Source organism: Ursus arctos, unplaced genomic scaffold (assembly GCF_023065955.2).
Source record: "Ursus arctos isolate Adak ecotype North America unplaced genomic scaffold, UrsArc2.0 scaffold_4, whole genome shotgun sequence".
Taxonomy (NCBI): domain Eukaryota; kingdom Metazoa; phylum Chordata; class Mammalia; order Carnivora; family Ursidae; genus Ursus; species Ursus arctos.
The window spans coordinates 89,721,982-89,741,715 of NW_026623056.1; the positions used below are offsets into that span (position 1 = coordinate 89,721,982).

At 40.8% G+C, this 19,734-nt stretch overlaps 1 protein-coding gene across 1 annotated transcript in view; it reads right to left on the minus strand.

Moving 5' to 3' along the window:
- The window catches only part of DSCAM (DS cell adhesion molecule), a 597,611-nt gene that overhangs the window by 268,308 nt on the left and 309,569 nt on the right, over positions 1–19,734 (minus strand). Inside the window, 3 exon segments of the mRNA XM_048215087.2 lie at positions 12,915–13,113; positions 13,115–13,200; positions 13,968–14,264. Coding sequence (XP_048071044.2) covers positions 12,915–13,113; positions 13,115–13,200; positions 13,968–14,264 — 582 coding nt within the window.

The following is a 19,734-nucleotide window of genomic DNA, read 5'->3' on the forward strand; positions in this document are numbered from 1 at the left end:
CAGCCACTTCTACTGTATCTACAACCCTCAACGTGGATGGAAGACCTAAGTGTGGACAGTGGGAATAGAAACACCGAGTGAATACAGAATATAATGGCGGAATAGTTTCCAGGAGCTCAGAGACTTGTTAATCAAGGTCCCGTGGAAGACAATCAAAGGCGAAATTAAGAGACAAGAGACAGTCTTGACAAAGATATTCACAACCATTTCCGTGTAATAAGAGATTCAGTTTACATGAAGGGACCAAAGCAAAGCAGGAAGAATGATGGCGAAGTGGGCAAAGCAAATTCATAGATGGGATACCCAAATATCTAGTAAGAATATGAAGAGGGTCATGCTCAACCTCAGTAGTAATGAAAGAAGCAAATTAAAGTAAAACCTATACTCATTAGGGGCGCCTGGGTGGCTCAGTCGTTAAGTGTCTGCCTTCGGCTCAGGGCGTGATCCCGGAGTCCTGGGATCGAGCCCCACATCAGGCTCCTCCGCTGGGAGCCTGCTTCTTCCTCTCCCACTCCCCCTGCTTGTGTTCCCTCTCTCACTGGCTGTCTCTATCTCTGTCAAATAAATAAATAAAATCTTTAAAACAAAACAAAACAAAAACCTATACTCATTAGATTTGCAGTACTTAGAAAGGCAGATAATATCAAGTGCTGGCAGAGATACAGGGAAATGTGACCTCTCCTGGGGGGCTGGTGGCAGCAAAAACTGGTATTTTGGAGAGCACTCTGCAGTCACTGGGGACACTAAGTTAATATTACGCACAGGCCCACCGACAGGGATCTTCATCGTCCACTATGCACAGAGTCAAAGGGCTGGAGGAAAGCCTAAAGGTTTACTTTTCATGCTTTAACATACATTTCTATGCCTATCTCCATAAGCACATAAAAAGTAGATTTAAAATAAGCCTATTAAGTACACACATGAGTAAGTGCCGACAAGAAGGAATGATAGCAGAATCAGTGGATGGTTAAAAAAAAAGAGAATTGCAAATAAAACAAAATATGGAACATGTATGGACTGATGATACTGATGGGGCACAAAGGCAATACCGACAACACCAAAGCTCTCCATGGACCCGTCAGCAGCACCTCTAGGGGATTTTGTTCATGAGCCCAACGGAGTGACTTCAGAGTAGGCCATGGGTTCCACGCAAGAAGTCTTCTCTTCAGGGTGATGGTGCCATTCTCTTTCCCCTCTTTGGAGCATTAGAAAATGCCTGGAGGGCTGGGTTTCTCTGAGAGGAGGCGGCACATGCAGCTGCCCTTACAGGGATGTCAGAGACGGGTAGCTAGAAAGCAATGGCTCGCTGTCGTACTCCTTTAGCTTGAGGGGAGAAGGGGGCAGTTGTTCAGTGCTGCTCCGAGGGGAAAATGGGACCAGAGAGAAAGGGAATGGCTGGAGAAGGCAGATTTGTATCCAGCAGGAGGAGGAACTGTGTGATGCTCACAGCTGTACAGAATCGGGACGGGCTCAGTGCCTAGAGTGGCACACTGAGCAGAACAGGTGCAGACGGAGTCTGGAAAAACACAGGTACAGTTCAGGGCAAGGTGAGTATCACATGGGGGTCTCATCCAGGTGAACTCCACGTTCGTTGCTATCCCTATGGCTCCGTCTATTTATGCTACATAAACATCTCTTCTATATACTTACTTATGTCTAACTGTATATGAATGTAATACACATAGGTAATTATGCAGGACTTTAACCCATGCGTATGTGTTACAGTTATACATAAATAAAAGACACAAATGTTATTTATGTCACGTATCACGTGTGCACCAACTTATATAGCTGTGTTACGTACCAATTTCCGTAAAAGTTCCTACTTTATGATTCTGCATAATTGTGGAAGGCTTTTTGCTGGCTTTAAATCTCATCAGAACATTATTGCTTAAGCTCTGCCTCGGGGTCTTGTCCCGTGTGTGTGTGTGTGTGTGTGTGTGTCTGTGTGTGTGTGTGTGTGTGTGTGTGTGTAGGTGCTCGTAGAGGTATGCATATTTGCAAAGAGACTATGGGTTAGGCAGGGCAAGTGCAATGATTTTCCTGTCATTCTTTCTTTTTGTCTCATCTCTACGTAATTCTGTCCTTCTCCAAGTTCCCGTGTTTAACAAGCACAAGTATTGCCAAACGTGATTTCTCCTGCAACCCTAATTTTCACTGAGTAAAAACTGCAATCTTTGACTTCAAAACAAATCCAATACACCATCTTTTTCTTTTTCTCTACTTAGAGACAAACAATTTGAGATATTATCTCTAAAAAAAAATTAATGAAAGATTTCCTTGAAGAAAGGTACCAGCTTCATTCTTCTAGGATGAAAGGGGAATTCTAAGAGCTTCTACCCAGGACAAACTCATCTGGAGGAGACACTCAAGCAGACCTCAGAGCTCAAGTCTGACCCCCTAAGCTAAGGACAGTAGTTCTCTCCCGCAGGAGCTTGAGAGGGTGAATCTTCAGCCAGGGGAGTAAATGCAGCCACTGGGCCCATCTAACAGGGGTGCTCCTTGGTAGCTCAGCGAGGAGGGGTGGTGCAAGTCCCCCACCTCATCAGCCTTCTTCTGTCACACTGGAATATTAAATTAACCAAGAGGGGCGCCTGGGTGACTCAGTTGGTGAAGCGTCTGCCTTCGGCTCAGGTCATGATCCCAGGGTGCATCGGGTTCCCTGCTTGGTGGGGAGTCTGGTTCTCCCTCTGCCCCTCAACCCACTCATGCGCGTGCTCTCTCTCTCTTTCTCTCTCTTTCGCAAAAATAAATAAATAAAATATTTTTAGGGGGGTGGGGGAATGGGATAGGCTGGTGATGGGTAGTAAGGAGGGCACGTATTGCATGGTGCACTGGGTGTTATACGCAACTAATGAATCATTGAACTTTGCATCAGAAACCAGGGATGTACTGTATGGTGACTAACATAATATAATAAAAAAAACATTAAAAAAAATTAACCAGGTGACTACGAATTCCCATTTGAAACCATAAAGTCCCACAAAAGGATCGCACATTTAATGTCTTCCTACATTCCTCCACTAGATCTATTTTCCTCCCGTGTTATTCATAATAGAAACTACACCTTCCCTAAGTAGCTGGTGAAAATTCATAAAAACATTTTGTGAATGACTACAATTTACGGCCACACAAGACCCAACAAACGGGACCCGAAATGAAGCACTGTTCAACTTTAATGAGGCGCCTGAAAGCGAAAACTAGCTTGAAACGCCACATGTTCTACCAACAGGAGTATAAATGACTCCAGTAGTTGATGGAGGTGACAAAGGGAGAAGAACTTCATCCCCGATGGAGGGGGGTTCTGAGCCTGGCTGGAACAGCAGGGAGGTTGGCGGTGCTCTGGTTGGAACAGCGAAGGGGCAAGTGTGGGAAACGTGAAGTGGGAGTGGGGGGCCCTGACAATGCTGTTTCTGTGCACAGAGCTGTGCCTCTGTCCAGGCCGAGTGACACCAGCTGTCAGGAGCCCCTGAAGACCGGTGTCGTTAGCAGGCAGCACTCCTGGCTGCTCACTCAGAATGGGAGCTGAGCCCCATTTTTAATCCGGCGTTCACGTCCCCTGCTGCAGCCAGAGCCAGGCTGCCAGACCGCCAGGGTCACAGAGCAGGTGCAGTGTACGATAAAGAGCCGCACCGGAGGTAGAATCTGTAGGTCAGATTGTGCAGATCCTTCTCATCCCTGCCAGGCAGCTGAACACAGAGGGTCACTACCGTTTAGTCGGAAATACTGCCAATGACACCTAATTCTTCCCTTGCTTTGGAGCAAGACACGAGAAAGACGTGTGTTCAATCAGGAAGGGAAAATGCTACAAAGACCGTGGTGAAATGAGATACGAAGGAGCTAGTAATGTCCGTGACCGCCCTTGCGGTGTTTCGAGCGTCATCATCTCACCTCACTGGCAAACATTTATTTTAAAAACTCATGAAAAATAATTCTGGAAGCTTGATGCTTCTCAGACATTCTTGACCACCCACGGTGTCGGCGGTCTCTCTCTACTAATTGCAGCCCCTCCAAATCTGTATTTCAGATTCCCGTGGTCTGAATCCAGGATGCTGGTCCAGATGCTCTCAACAAACCCTACTGTCCATAAGCCTTGCCCAAGCCACTAACACTGTAGGTTCCCTGTCTCAGGCTCTCCATCACCCAGAGCAGAACTTCTGGAGTGGCGCTGGGTCCTCCCCCCACTCCCACGTTTCAAATCCATCCCCCCTTTTACTTCTCATCAATGTAACTAGTTCTCCTTCCCTCTCTTTAATTAAGCCCTTGATAACCTCATGCCCTTCCTTTTTGAATCATCTTCTTTCTTAACTTTTTAATAGCTTCTTTCCTGGGTTCTTTGCCTTTATTTCTCCTCACTTTCACCCTGGCTTTCCCCTGCAATGTGGATTGCTTTTCTTTTCTTTTTTTTTTTAAAGATTTTATTTATTTATTTGACAGAGATAGAGACAGCCAGCGAGAGAGGGAACACAAGCAGGGGGAGTGGGAGAGGAAGAAGCAGGCTCCCAGCGGAGGAGCCTGATGTGGGGCTCGATCCCAGAACGCCGGGATCACGCCCTGAGCCGAAGGCAGACGCTTAACCGCTGTGCCACCCAGGCGCCCCGCGGATTGCTTTTCTAAAACACACTACAGGGGGTACTGGAATCCAAAGACGTGTATTTGAATCCTGGATACATTCCTGGACTGCTTTGAGCAAGTCTCCTGCTCGCTCTCAGTTCTGTTTCTCTGCTTCTGCTGTATCTACATTACAGAGTCACTGTGAGCATTAAGGTTACACATATGAAAGTGTTTGTAAACTATAAAGTTTTATATAAATATAAATAGAAGGTGACATTTCTATGTAGCAGCCAATTAACTTTCCTGGCAGTGCTGGTCCCTAGCAATTAAAACACTCAATTAGGCACCGTTCAAGTTCAATGTGGCACCTAAAATGAGAAAGAAAACGCTTTGAAATGTGTTAAATATAACCCTGCTTGTTAACCTGAAATGAAGTGAAAAAGGGATTTTGACTTTCATTTCCCCCGACTTGTTCGAAAGCAGCACGACTGTGCTTCTGGTTGGTTAATATAACTCAGAACTGCTTAAGTTTTAGGTGTTACCAATAATTAACATGGTGTTTAAATTGCTCTTTGAAGGTTTTTTTTTTTTTTTTTTCAAATTTCCTAAGCCAATGCTACAAAATAAGCAAAAGGCCAAGACTATTGGCAAAAAAGACATGACTGAAAATGGTATTGTTTAGGGGCTCCTGGGGGGCAAGCGTCTGCCTTCGGCTCAGGTCATGATCCTGGGGTCCTGGGATCGAGCCCCATGTCAGGCTCCCTGCTCAGCGGGGGTCAGCTTCTCCCTCCCCCATTGCCTGCTCGTGCTTATGAGCTCTCTCTCTGAAATAACTCAATAAAATCTTTAAAAAAAGAGAGAGAGAGAAAATAGTATTGTTTCCAAATGTCATCTAATACACACACTCGCACACTCACACACACACTCACACACACTCAGACACACACTCACACTCAGACACACACTCACACACACTCACACTCAGACACACACTCACACACACACTCACACTCGCACTCACACTCAGACACACAGCACTGTGTTCTGTGTTAACAGAGAGAACCTCCGGGCAACAAGGTGGAAGGGTGTGCTCCCCCCATTTGTGGCATTACTGCCGGAAACAAGGGGACCCACCTTCCAAGGAAGCCAACTCGTGAGCCAATGTATTTGCTCTTCTGAAATTACCTGAGTAAAATATTCACTGTGCGGTCTAACAAGAAAGGTAATCAGGCTGTATTTATATAAATAAAATAAGAACAGACTGCCTTCCCATCCCGATTCACAAAGTCAAACATCTGTCTTTGCTTCTAATTCAGTTGATTCCTTATTTCTTCCCTTATCATAATCTTTATCATAATTGAAATAAGTAAAGGTTACTGATCTTTTAAAAGCATTGATAGACTACGATCCCAACGACTGGAGTGTGGCTTAATTTACTTATTTTATTTCCAAACATTTTAAAATTCAAATGTAAATGTTCGGAAGTCAATTTGGTTGCAACCTTTCTAATGACATTTGAGTAAAGCTAAAATTGTTCCTGGTGTATAATTACTACTATATATTTAAAGTCAGAAGTCATCTTAAGCAAGAAATGCAAGTGGTATCTTAAACTGAATTACTCAAATATCTTTGCTACGGTGCAAAGCCGGTAACTATGACCAGTGAGTCAATACGTAAAAGGGGGTGTCAGGCTGTGATCTTTTTCACCTGGGAAGTCCCACACAGGCTTACGCAGGATTAACCCTGTCCACCCAGCCTGCAATTTCCTCTTTTGGTAACTACAGTTTCATCTGTCAACACAGAAAAGATGAAATTAAATAAATGTAAGCTTGGTTAGCCAACAACCGTATTTAGTTTAGAAAATGCTCCTTTAAAACACGTTTTGTTTGAAGCAATGATTCACCAAAAGGATATGCTCTCCCCTCTGCCCAGACATCTGCACAAAATTTATAGATATCTCATCAACACCAATGAACACAGTTTTTAGCAAGTTCAGTATTCCAGGCTTCTTGGCAAACCCACTGCTAAAGTCTCCCCGATGAAATTTGTGTTAGTGTGCGATATTCTCATAGGGTGGGCTCCACGGACAGAGGCAACCTGTCATCTAGAAGGCTACGTTAGAGACTGCCAGGGTGGTCTCAAGCTTTGCTCACTTGGCTATTGTAGGTTTCCTAGGGATCTGCTTGGTTTCAATGTCACCTTGTATCTAGAGGGCTTTCTGCTTTCTTCGTCCCCTTGTCTGTCTGATGTGGTTCCTGCACCTGACATCGTCCTTCCATCTGGCTCCTTCCCTCACACTGCCTTTTTTTTTTTCTTTAAAGATTTTATTTATTTACTTGAGATAGAGAGAGCACAAGCAGTGGGGAGGGGCATAAGGAGAGGGAGAAGCAGGCTCCCGCTGAGCAGGGAGCCTGACGTGGGGCTCAGTCCCAGGACCCCGGGATCATGACCTGAGCTGAAGGCAGATGCTTAACCGACTGAGCCACCCAGGTGTTCCTCCCTCACACTTTCTATCAATGGTTTTTGCTTGGCTTCCATGCCTAACATGACTCTTCTTATCCCTGGGGTTGTTTTCTTTTGGGGAGAATTCTTAGCCATTGGATAGAATTTATTTTCTGAGGTATGAACCTGCATGGGGGCCTTTCCTTATTGAGCACATGTTACTAAGTAAAGTGAATACACATTCAGAAGTCACTCTCAGTCCCATTCATATTTTAATTCACTATCCTAAGACAGCTTGCAAAGACTGTTGTTTTCATTTTCCTCTTTCTTTTGATAGTTCGACCTTTTCCCTAGCAGGGGGGTGTGGGTGGAAACAGGCCGCCTAGCCAGGCACCCCATACATAGCTCTGGCCGCAGTGACTGGCCCAGGAACGGTCGGTGGTCTGTACAGAGCTAGCCAGAGTCCCCCCCTCTGATTTTTCTATGTGGAATTGTTGGGGGAAGGGCACGTGAGTCCAGAGATAATGAGGGTCAGTTTTCTTGCCATATGGAGAGGCTGCTCTGAGGGAATGGAGCCGGTGTGTAGAGGGAAACACCAAAGGAACAGAGAGAAATTTCAGATGGTAATTAAATGGCCAACAGACACATGAAAAACTGCTCCACATCAGTTGACATCAGGGAAATACAAATCACAAAACCACAATGAGATACCACCTCACACCAGTCAGAATGGCTCAAATTAACAAGTCAGGAAACAACAAATGTTGGTGAGGATGTGGAGAAAGGGGAAACCTCTTACACTGTTGGTGGAATGCAAGCTGGTGCAGCCACTCTGGAAAACAGTACGGAGGTTCCTCAAAAAGTTGACAATAGAGCTACCCTACGACCCAGCAATTGCACTACTGCGTATTTACCCCAAAGATACATATGTAGTGACCCGAAGGGGCACCTGCACCCCAATGTTTATAACAGCATTATCAACAATAGCCAAACTATGGAAAGAGCCCAGATGTCTATCCACAGATGAATGAATAAAGAAGATGTGGTGTATATACATTGGAATAGTACTCAGCCATCTTCATGGACATGGGTGGAACTAGAGGGTATTATGCTAATGATCTCACTCATATGCGGAATTTAAGAAACAAAACAGATGAACATAGGGAAGGAAGGAAAAATAAAATAAGATGAAAACAGAGGGAGGCATCCATAAGACATGCTGAACTCTAGGAAACAAACTGAGGGCTGCTGGAGGGGAGGTGGGTGGGGGGATGGGGTAACTGGGGGACGGGCATTAAGGAGGCCCTGATATAATGAGTCTTGGGTGTTATATGCAACTGATGAATCACTGGATGCTACCCCTGAAACTAATAAAAAAATAATTAAAAAATAATTTAAAAAAATGTCTAGCCTAGGCCTCCCCTGAGGCCTATGCTATCTCTGCCCCTCCCAAAGGTTAGTTTAATACAACCTTGACCTCCATCCTGACCTCCCCTCCCCCCACACACTGTTGTAGTTGCTGTTGAACCAGCCTGATTGGAGTTCTACTCTTTTCAATCAATGGGATCATGGTTGATACATTGATCCATCCTCATCTAGGAAATTTAGAGACAGATTTACATTTAAACAGGTCTTGTATGAATTTCTGTCCAACTTTATCTTCAGACATTTGGTGAATAGGTTCTACTGTGAGTCTGACTGAGGGACTGATGGACCGGCCTCTCTGAATGAGAATCTGCAGTGAGACGCACAGTCTCCTGATGGTTACATGAAGGCCTGTGCCTTACGCATTATTTACTCACTGATGTCTCCAAACCTACCGCTTGGGTTCCACCATCCTAAATTCCACTCCTGTCTATCCCACTGCATACTTACCGGATCCACTTAATATTTCAACCTCAATACATCAAGAAGTAGGCTCCTGATTTCTTGCCTTCAATTGCTTCCCTGCATCTTCTGCTTACTCAACTGATGGCCGTGTTCTCCTTTCCATTGCTCAGGCTGAAATTCTATCCTCTTACACCCACATCTAATCCATCAGGAAATCCCACTGAGTAGACCTTAAAAATATATCTAGAACCTGTCTTCTCTCACCCCCCGCCCCCGCTCTCTCCCTGACCCAAGCCCCCTGACCTCTCCCCTGGATGAGCTTTCTAGCAGGCGACCTGCTTGTCCCTTCTTGACTTTAGCCTGTTCTCGGCACAAGAGTTGTTATCCTTTTGCAACCTAGTCACAACCCTGTGACATCTCTGTTTAAAATCATCTGATCAACCCCTCCATCTCACTCAGGAAAAACTAACTCAAGGCCTTAGAGCCCAGCCTGGCTATACCGGGTCTTACGTGAAAGGGCCCTGCTGATTTTGACCTCACGCCTTATTACTTTACCCTGTGTTCACTCTCTTCCAACCACACAGCCTCTCTGCTGGCCCTCCAAGTGGCCAGGCCCACTCCTGACTCTTTTTGTTCCCTTTATCTAGAATGTTCTCTCCCCTAGATATGTGCTTGCTCGCTTGCCCTCCTCTACGTCCTTGATCAAATGTCAGCTTCTCAAAGGAGCCTTCCTTGACTGCGCTGTTAAGCACTGGAAATCCCAAATCCCTACAACCGCCCTGCCCGCTGGCAGCCACTTCTGGCCAGGCAAGTGTCATAAAACACCTTGCAAAATAGTATTTTCCTTCTTTTGTCTGACGATCCTTGCCAAGGACCTGAAAATGATTATTCTACATAAGACGCACTTAGACGAAAAGAAATTCCTGAAAACAAAACCATTTGATTCAATTGTTTCCTAAAATGATAGATACTTTGGTGATAAGAGCCAATAAATTCTCCTTTAGGGTGTAAGCTCGTTGCAGTTGCTTTCTGTCACTTAAAATTAAAAAGATCAAGGTTAATACACTGATTTATGCCGGTCTAGAAAATTTTGAGAAGAAAGGTGAATAATTCACATGGTCTTTGCTTGAATTTACATATCCTAAAAATTGATATTAAAATATCTCTATCCATTTATCCAATGGTCACACTTCTGGCAACTTTTCCTGAAAGAAACCATCTTACAAGGAGATAAAGGCCAATGCATGGAGAAGCTCATTTGACACATCATCCAGAATGGTTCATAATTAGACATAAATGAAATAGCACTGGAGTAGACATTTTCTAAATGTAGTCTGAAGACCCCTAAGAACCCTTGAGAATATTTTCAGGGGGTTGCAAGAAAATGACCATTTTTACTGTAACACTAAGATATTATGTACTTTTCTCATTGGTTTGACATCTGCATAGACACACAGAAGTCACTTTGGGTAAGACCGCTGGGGCCTTAGCACCAATCATGGCAGTGACACCAAAATGTACCAGTCATCGCCATGTTGTTTACCACCACACAGTTCTAATTGTTTTTTAAACCAGCTTCATTTAAGGACACTTGGTGAAGCCATAAAAATAATAATCTTAAATAAAACTTAAACCTTGACTTCATGTCCTTTTCAGGGTTCTCTGCGCTGTGTAACAAAATGGGAAGAAGGCACAAAGCATTTCTGCCCTGCTGTGCAGGCCTTTGTCTTGAAGAAAAGTACTTGTGCCTTCGTTTGAATTACAAGCTCCACTAGTCTCTCTTTTCAAGGAATTCTATTGTTTCCTCAAAGAATACCTACCTAAAAGCTATAGTTATTCGGCCTTGTGCAACTGGCAGACATTGTCCTAGGGAGGGGAAAAAAAGATATACCCTGCCTCTCCTGTGATCACAACTGACTGTGTTTGTTGCAAATGAAATTCAAACTTTCAAGCAAAAAAGTAGAATTTTGTAAAACTTGTATCTGTCGCTATGAGCCTCTCAGCTTCCCAATACTTAAAGACTTTTCTGATGAGACTTTGATTTTATTCAATAAACCCTGTAGATGTTTCAAAGATCCATATAGCTCAGGAAACCAATAATTTCCAAGGGATCAACTTCTGTTACAGAACAAGGTGTGGGTGAGACATTCATTCAAAGGGCACGATAGACGGATGGATTTTAAGATAACAGAGTACCAAACATTTATTGATACAGCTTCTAATTCTCCAGGGCAGCTCACTTTAAGATACCACCATGTTGTAATCCTCTGCATTGTACTGAATATTATAAAGTGTTTTCTGGTTTATTCACTTGTTTTGTTGTTACTCTTTGTCTCTCTTGACTGAACGGAGAACCCCGCAGGGAAAGAAGCTTGTCTACATTCTTCATCACTATTTTCCTCAATGCCTAGAGTAAAACCTAGCATCGAGCAGATGTTTCATAAATGGTAAAGTAATAAATACAACCACAAAACGAACTTTAATGTAGCTATCATAGTCTGATTTACCAAGAAATTCTCACGATCTGAGAAAATCCAGAAGAGATGTGATTCTTTTTAAAAGATTCAGAATTATTTATGTGCAAGTGTATCTAATGTATTATACATATTATATAACATATAATACATAATATATTACATAGATTGTATGTATGCATGCGTGCATTTATAGGTGTCCTGAAAAGGTAAACCAATGAGGTTTGTGGGGAGAAAAAGGTTGGGAAAGACCATGGAAAACCTAGGTAATTTTGTACCCATGACATTAAAAGACAATTATTGGTATGTAGGGACAGCTCAGACAGATGCTTAGCAGGCAGAAGGCTATTGCTATGAAGTTCTGAAATTGTTTCATAACATATTAGAGTTATTTTCATGACCTGCTTTATGTAGATTATTTACAGAATTGAAAAATTTCATTTTAAGTGCAGCTGAAGAAACCGACTTGGGGGATAGAAGAAACAGCTTCCTCTAAGGGTCTGCCACGACAGAGCTGTGTCCCGAGGTGGGCCTTGTAGTTTCACTGCTCTTTATCGATAAGGAGATTGAGGTTGAGTTGCACGACCCCCAAACTTCATCCTGATGGTTAGATTCCATGATGTAAAGAATCATTTAAAAGTCAAGAAATTTTTCAGTGGGTTCCTTTAATCATATGATTCCTATATTGTTGTTTTGACCTACTCAACTTCTCAAGATGAAAAGTTTGAAAACCTCTCTGGTTGATTCTAAAAGAACTTATTTTAGGAGTTTTTAGGAAAAGAAAGATTCAGATGGTTCCCAACTTAGGATGGTTTATCTTCCAATTTTTCCACTTCATGATAGAGTAGAAGACATGTGCGTTCAGTAGAAACTGTATTTTGAATTCTGAATCTTGCTCTCTCCCCCAGAGCTGGCGATATGCCATAGATACTCTCTCGGGATGCTTGGCCGTGTCAGGTACCCACAGCTCCCAGTCAGCCAGTGGTCAGGAGGGGAAACAACCAAAACTGACCACCATTCTTCACCCATACAACCTTTCTGTTCTTCACTTTCAGTACAGTATTCAATAAATTATGACATGATATATTCAACACTTTATTATAAAGTTGGATTTGCATTGGATGGTTTTGCCCAATCTGAGACTAATGTAAGCATTCGGAGCATGTTTCAGGTAGGCCAGGCTAAGCTATGATGTTTGGTAGGTGAGATGTATTATACATATTTTCAACTTACTACATTTTCAACCTCCAATGACTTTATTGGGACATAACCCCATCGTAAGAGGAGGAACATCTGTATGTGTTTTAAAATGATCTGTCAGACAACTAGGTAACGACACCAATGATGTCTATTTTTTCGATGGTAATACTGACAACACATGTCCCCTGAAAAACCAACCCAAAAATCCATATGAAAAAAAATTACATCAACCATAGGTCTTGTGCAGATGCAGGAGTAAAGAGATCAGAACATCTGATGTACTCTATCATTCTGGCCTTTGTAACTGTCTTACTGAAAATATGCAGCCTCTGAGATCCCCTCACTCCTAATCGTGATTCTGGTGAAAGAGTGGAGTCATGGCAAGCTGTGTGGGGACAAGGAGGGCAGCCTTACCTTTGACGGTCACGTGGACACTCTGGCTGGTGGAGAGCTGCGGTTGAACCAGCACATTGCACGTGTACTCCCCCTCATCCACTTCCTTTTGCACATCCGAGAGTTTTAGAGTGCCATTGTTCTCAAATGCCACTTGGCGATGGTTGAAAGGAAGCAGATTAGAGTTCTTGTACCATTTGATGGAGTAATATGGATAGCCAAGGATAGCCAATCACACGGCAATGGATGTACGTGTCCCGCCCTGCTATTGCTGTGATATTTTTCATTGGTCGAATGCTTGCAGGCCCTAGAGAGACACAAAGAAACTCTTGAAAATAATTTAAGGGTACATCTCATGTGTGGAAATTGGTACACTTTTCCTTGAGTAAAAAAAAAAAAAAAAAGTGTAGATTATTGTCATATAAAAACATCTTTTTCGATTAAACAATTTTTTCTGCATTTGGATTTTTCTACTAAGAAGTTCTTTGTTTCCTTTCAGTTTCATTACTTTCAAATGAATTGAATGAAGGGCTAAAAACTTCCATTATCAATTACTTCTATTAAAACATTTTGAAGCACAAGATAAGAGGCAATTTAATCAACAAAAAGTAACTGGTCTGCACTGAACCATCATGCTGTTTTTGTGAAAACACCAGTTGCAATTCCATTTTTAAACTCTCTGTCAAGTAGGTTATGAAGATGGAGGTTACGCCATGTTGCACTATGAATGCAAGTTCAAATACCATGTACACGAAGGTTTACGTGAATGTGGTAGAACAGAAGAAGAGGAGGGAGGAAGGAGCATGCAGAGCATAAACCGGGGAAGGAAGGATCAAGTGGACAAATCTAAGAGTAACAAAGAGAACAAGCTGACTAAAGAAACCAAAATGCCATTTTTTTTTTTCACATTAACCCCATCAGGGCCATTCTGGAGTCCGAAGGAAAGGGTAGGAAATGAGAAGCAACAGTTAGTCTGTTTTGGCATTCCAAGACTCAGCTCGGTGCATGCAGAAACCTTCTTCTCCACTACAATGAGTTATGTGTGTTTTTTTGAGGAGCTGATTTGACAAGCACCTCTTACGTTTATTCGAGCCTGGTACAGGACGACTCCCGCCGAGTTGTTGGCAGTGCAGCGGTAGACTCCCCCATCCCGGACCTGAGAGCTGGAGATGTTCAGGTAGCTGACCACGTTTCCCTCCGACGTGATCATCTGGCTGATGCGGTGACTCCCACCCTTGAGGATCGGGTCATCGTCCAGGGTCCACGTGATGGTGGGCAACGGGGTTCCCTTCACGTTGCACATGAGGGACACTGGTTCTGCTGGACTCACCACTTTTTCACTAAAGGCAGAAATAATTTTGGGAGTTCCATCTGCAGGAAGACAAATTATGGAAGGAAGTGGCACATACAGATAATTACACAACTTCCAAGTCCATTTATTTAACGATTGGGAGGTAGATGTAGTGGTGATTAAACACTACCAAAAAAAAAGTCTGGTTTTATGGATAGAGTTAAATTCCAAGCAGAACACAATTTCTTTTTCAAAATGGGCAAATACAGTATTAGCAAGCTTTAATTAATTACTTATGGGTTTCCTGGTTGTCATAAGAAGAACGATCATGCAACTCAGATGACCATGTTACACGTGTCAGTTCCCAAGAAGTCTACAATCCGGAACTGTCACGTCCCCACCAGAAGTTATAAACACAGAGGAAATTCACCCTTCCAAGTGGTCACGTTAGCTTTCCACTTCTGCGATAACTAGGGCTTGCTCACCAAGGAATAAAGGAAAGACTGAGGGATTGATTATCTCACCTTGTTCGTTCTCTCATAAGAAATCATCCTTTAATTATTGAACTCTACATCTGAAACTAATAATGTAATATATGTTGGCTAATTGAATTTAAATAAAAAAAAGAAATCATCTTTTATAGTTTTGATGAGAAGTGGTAAGTTCATATAAATGCCCATGAAAACTCTGAGAATGGGTAAAAGCCAAATAAACTTTGAGCCTTCCAGTGTGTATTAAATATCTCTGTAAGTGTCTTAAGTTGGTGGCTGTACAATTTATCATCCAACCTGGGACACTTTTGAGAATTAAACAGATACCAGGAGTAATTATGCCAGGAAGACAGATACTGCCTCAGACTGTCCCAGGCCAAGTAGGATCGAGAACTCAGGGAGTTTTCCACAGGAATTTCCAATATTTTCAACAAAGATAAAATTTTCATACTCCATTGTTTTTCTATCACATATACGGACCATTTCCCTCACACTCTACGGTAGTAATCACATATGCATTGCTGACAAGTTGAAAAGCAAAACAAATGGAGGGAACCCACCTAAAGCTAGCTTGCAATGCCATCAGAGAAAGGTAACTGTTAACACTTCCAAGTACTCCTGAAGACCTTCTTGTCCCCACCCCCCTGGAAACATGGAAGCCTATTTCTGTGGCCAGCGAGGTCAGCCATGTAGGGTTCTCCCGATGGGAGTGCTGTGCTGAGCCCTCTACCATCCTTCCTCTTGCAAATTCCTGAATGTCAACTCCAATCCAACTCCTGGGTGACTGGAGAAGGCCCTCAGGTATGTATTTTTCCCCTCATGCACTCGTAAGTGGTGTATTTCAGGGTGCTTGGATTGCAAGCATCTTGCGTAGTAGGAAAGATGAAAACAAGGACTTCATAATATTGAAGTAAAGAACCGGTGCCTTTGCCCTTAGAACACTGCAGCCGCTGCTTCAGCCTGCTCTGCCTTAACTTATGGAGAAGTTGGAAGTCGCTGTGATTGTTATTCTTTGTACATAATCAGCTGTTGATGCTTAGGAATGTTATCTTATTTAATCTTACAAGTCACCTTTTTTTCAGGATGTGCTGAGCTGTGAATTTCTTTGCACTGATTTTTACACTATACGCTGAAAACTCGTCTTTTTTATCTATTTAGGAGAGTTTTCTTCATGATACTTTTCTTTTTTGTAGGTAAAGTTTACATACAGTGAAACGTACAGATCTTAAGTATACAAACAGAATGAGTTGGTACAAACACTGTGTAACCACCCAAATGAGCACGATGTAAAGCATTTCTTCACACCAGAACGTTCCTCAGGTTCCTTTCAATCAATCCCCTCTCACGAGACAGAGGCAGTCACTGTCCTGATTTCTTCCACCCTGACTTAGTTTGCCTGTTCTTGAGCTTCAAATCCATGTAGTCATAGAGTTGTGTGCTCTCTATACAGCAGATATTCTACCATCACCACAGCACAGTCAGCAAAATTAAGAAATGTAACTTTGGAACAGTACGATCACCTAACGCGAAGTCCATATTGAAAGTCTGCCAGCTGACTGATGGTGTCCTTCTCAGCTATTTCCTCCAGCCCAACCAGTATCACACACCCTATTTATTTGTCATGCTTCTTTAGTCTCCTTCAATCTGGATCATTCTTTCATCTCTTTTGTATTTCTTGACTTTGACATTTTTGAAGAATTATTCCACAGCCAGTTGCTCAGACTGGGTTTTTTCTATTTCTGCATAGTTAGATGCAGGTTATGCATTTTTTTTTTGGCAGGAGTAATGTTGTCTTTATGTGCTTATTGGCCATTTCTGTATCTCCTCTTGTGAAATATCTGCTCAAACTTTGGTCCACTGTCATGTTAAACTACCTTTTTATTGATTTGTAGGAGTTCTTTATGTATGCTGAAGATAACGATTTACCAGATGTCTTCTAATGGCCAAATATATTTTTCAGGTATATTAAGTACATATAATGTGTGTCAGACATATGTATAGTATGTATTATAGCTGTGCATGTTTGAATGTGTAAAATGTTTTCTTCCAGTTTGTAGTTGCCTTTTATTTTCTTAATGATGTATTTGCCTTTGACTTTTAGTTCTTTATCTTAAGAAAGCTTTGCCTACCCCTCAAATGATGAAGAATTCTTCAATGCTTCCTTTTAGAGACTTATAGTTTTGGATTTTATATACTAGTCTATAATTTAGAGCAAATAAAATCTGTGTAAGGTATAAGGTGTGAGGTAGGAATTTATATTCATTTTTTGTATTATATTCATTGAGTAGTTTCAGTATTGTTTGTCAGAAAGACTTTCCTTTAGCTTTAGAATATTGTGGACTCTCTTACAAATCAATTTATCATATATGTGTGTGGGCGCATTTCTAGACCTTCTAGTATGTTCTATTGAGCTATGTATCTATTTCATTTAATGTAGCTAGTATATGAGTCCCCCAACTTTATTCTTTGTTTTTAAGATTGTTTGCACAACTCTCAGTCCTTTACTTTCCCATACATGTTTTTTAAAAACATGTATTAAGGAGGGCACGTATTTCATGGAACACTAGGTGTTATACGCAAACAACAAATCATGGAACACTACATCAACAGCTAATGATGTACTGTATAGTGACTAACATAGCATAATAAAAATAAATAAATAAATAAATAAATAAATAAATAAATAAATAAATAAAATCAACTTAGACTATAGGACTTCCACTTTTCTACATAAATTTAAAAATCAGTCTATAAAAGCTGTTGGGATTTTGATTGAGATTATTGTTGATCATATTACAGAGAATTGCTACCTTAAGAATATTTAGTTTTTCAGTCCTTGAATGTGGTATACTTTCCAGTTTTTTTGGTCATCACAATTTTATATTAGCAATGTATAGTTGTACAGTTTTACATGTTGAAATCTTTCACATCTGTTGTTAAATTTATATTTAAGTGTCTTTGTTTCATGCTAATGTAAATGGAATTTCAAAATATTATTTTCCAATTGTTGGTTCCTACTATATAAAAACAAAACAAATTTTGTATGTTTTTGTATCCTATAAGTTTCTAAACCCACTTATGCATCTAGGAATTATTTTATAGATTTCTTGGGATTTTCAATGTAAACAACAATGTGATTAAAGACAGCCGAGATTTTTCCTTCCTAAACTTTATGTATTTTATTTCTTATTCATGGCTGCCTATGACTTCTGGTACAGTGTTGAATAGAAGTGGTGGTTGTGAACATCCTTGCCTTGGTCCCAATGTTAAATGAAAAATATTTAGTGTTCAACCATTAAGAATGATTTTCACTTTAGATATTATTCATAAATGTCATATACCGAGTCAAGGAAGTTCTTTATATTCCTAGTTTGCTGAGAATTTTTTATCCTGAATGGATGTTGAATTTTGTCAAATGGTGTTTTTCTGGATATACTAAAGTCATCAATTGGTTTTTCTCCTATATTCTATTAATATGATGCCTTACACATACATAGATAAGTTCTGTTTTTAATATTTTGTCAATTTTTCATTTATGGAAAAAAACTCCAACTAAGTAGATACCGACACAGATGGATAGATCAACATATCCATATTCATATTTATGTAAATATACACATATAAATATTTATATGTATATCCATACTAATATGTATGTGTGCATCATCTATATAATTTGAATCTCATGTACTAAAAGTGAAAATTATGCTGCTTCATGTGAAATGTAAAAGCCCCCAGTACAAATAATTTCAAATAATTTAATTTATATTCTCCTTTGTGTTCTTACATCTAGTTACATCTAAACTCTATAATACAATGTTATAATTTTATAATTTGTCAATTATTGTTTAAAGGCATTACAAGAGAAAAAACACAATTTTTCTAAATGTTTCCCAACATATTTCCTGCCTTGCCTCACGGCCTTTATGACTAGAGATCTGAATTGCCATTTTAGGTCATTTCCCTTCACCTTCGATGACTTCATGTCTTCTTCTGGCATCACATTCTTTCATCTTTTGTTTACTGAAAATATCTTCACTATTGCTGATTTTTAAAGACTTTTTTTTTTTTGCTAGATATAAGAGCCTACGTGGGCAGGGATTTTTTTTCTTTTTATCCTTTTCAACATTTTAAAGATGTTGCTCCATTGTCTTCTGTCCTTCAAAATATCTCATGAGAAACCATCCATCATTTGTATTGATATCTCCATTTACTTAATATTTCTCCTCCCTCAGAATTACAAGATTTTTAATTTATCTTTGGTTTTCAGCAATGTGGCTCTAATGTGCCCGCATGTGATTTTCTTTACATTTATTCTTCTTGGGGTTTACTGTTTCTTGGCTCTGTAACTTTATTTCTTATACCAAAACTGGGAAAACTGTAGCTGTTAGTTCTTCAAATATTCTTTTCTTCCCCAGTGTCAGACTTCTATTTTTCTGGGCCTCTAATTATAAGTGGATCAGGCCATCTGATGACTGTCCCAAGTCATTGAGGCTTTGGTCATTTCCTTTGTAGTCTTCTTTCTCTCTGTGCTTCAAGTGGGATAATTTATTTTATCTTTAGGTTCACTGATCCTTTCATCCTTCTCCAATCTCCTGTTAAAGCCAATATACTGAATTTTTATATTTACACTGGTTCCTTTTTATAGTTTTCATTTTCTCTTCTGGTCTTTCCCAGATATCTATTCATTATGCCTTTATTTTCTTTTAAGGTATTGAATATATTTTAAATAAAAGCTTTTAAGCCTTTGCTAATTCATCTGGGTTCTCTCGAGGTCTATTTCTACTGCCTTCTTTGTCTTTTAACCTCTGTTAACAGTATCCTTTTTTTTTTTTTTTTTGATATGCCTAGTTGTTTTTATTTTTATCTTTTTTTTTTTATTTTTATTGGATTCTCCTCCACATTTTCCAGTTCAGGTGTCAACTAAATTTTCCAAGGAAGTTCATTTTTAGATTTTAGGACTCCCCATTGTTAGGGATTCAGGACCATCCTTCTTCCTGGAATTTCAACTCACCTCCCTCAATTGCAGGTATTTCAACAGTATAGACTTCTGTCCTTC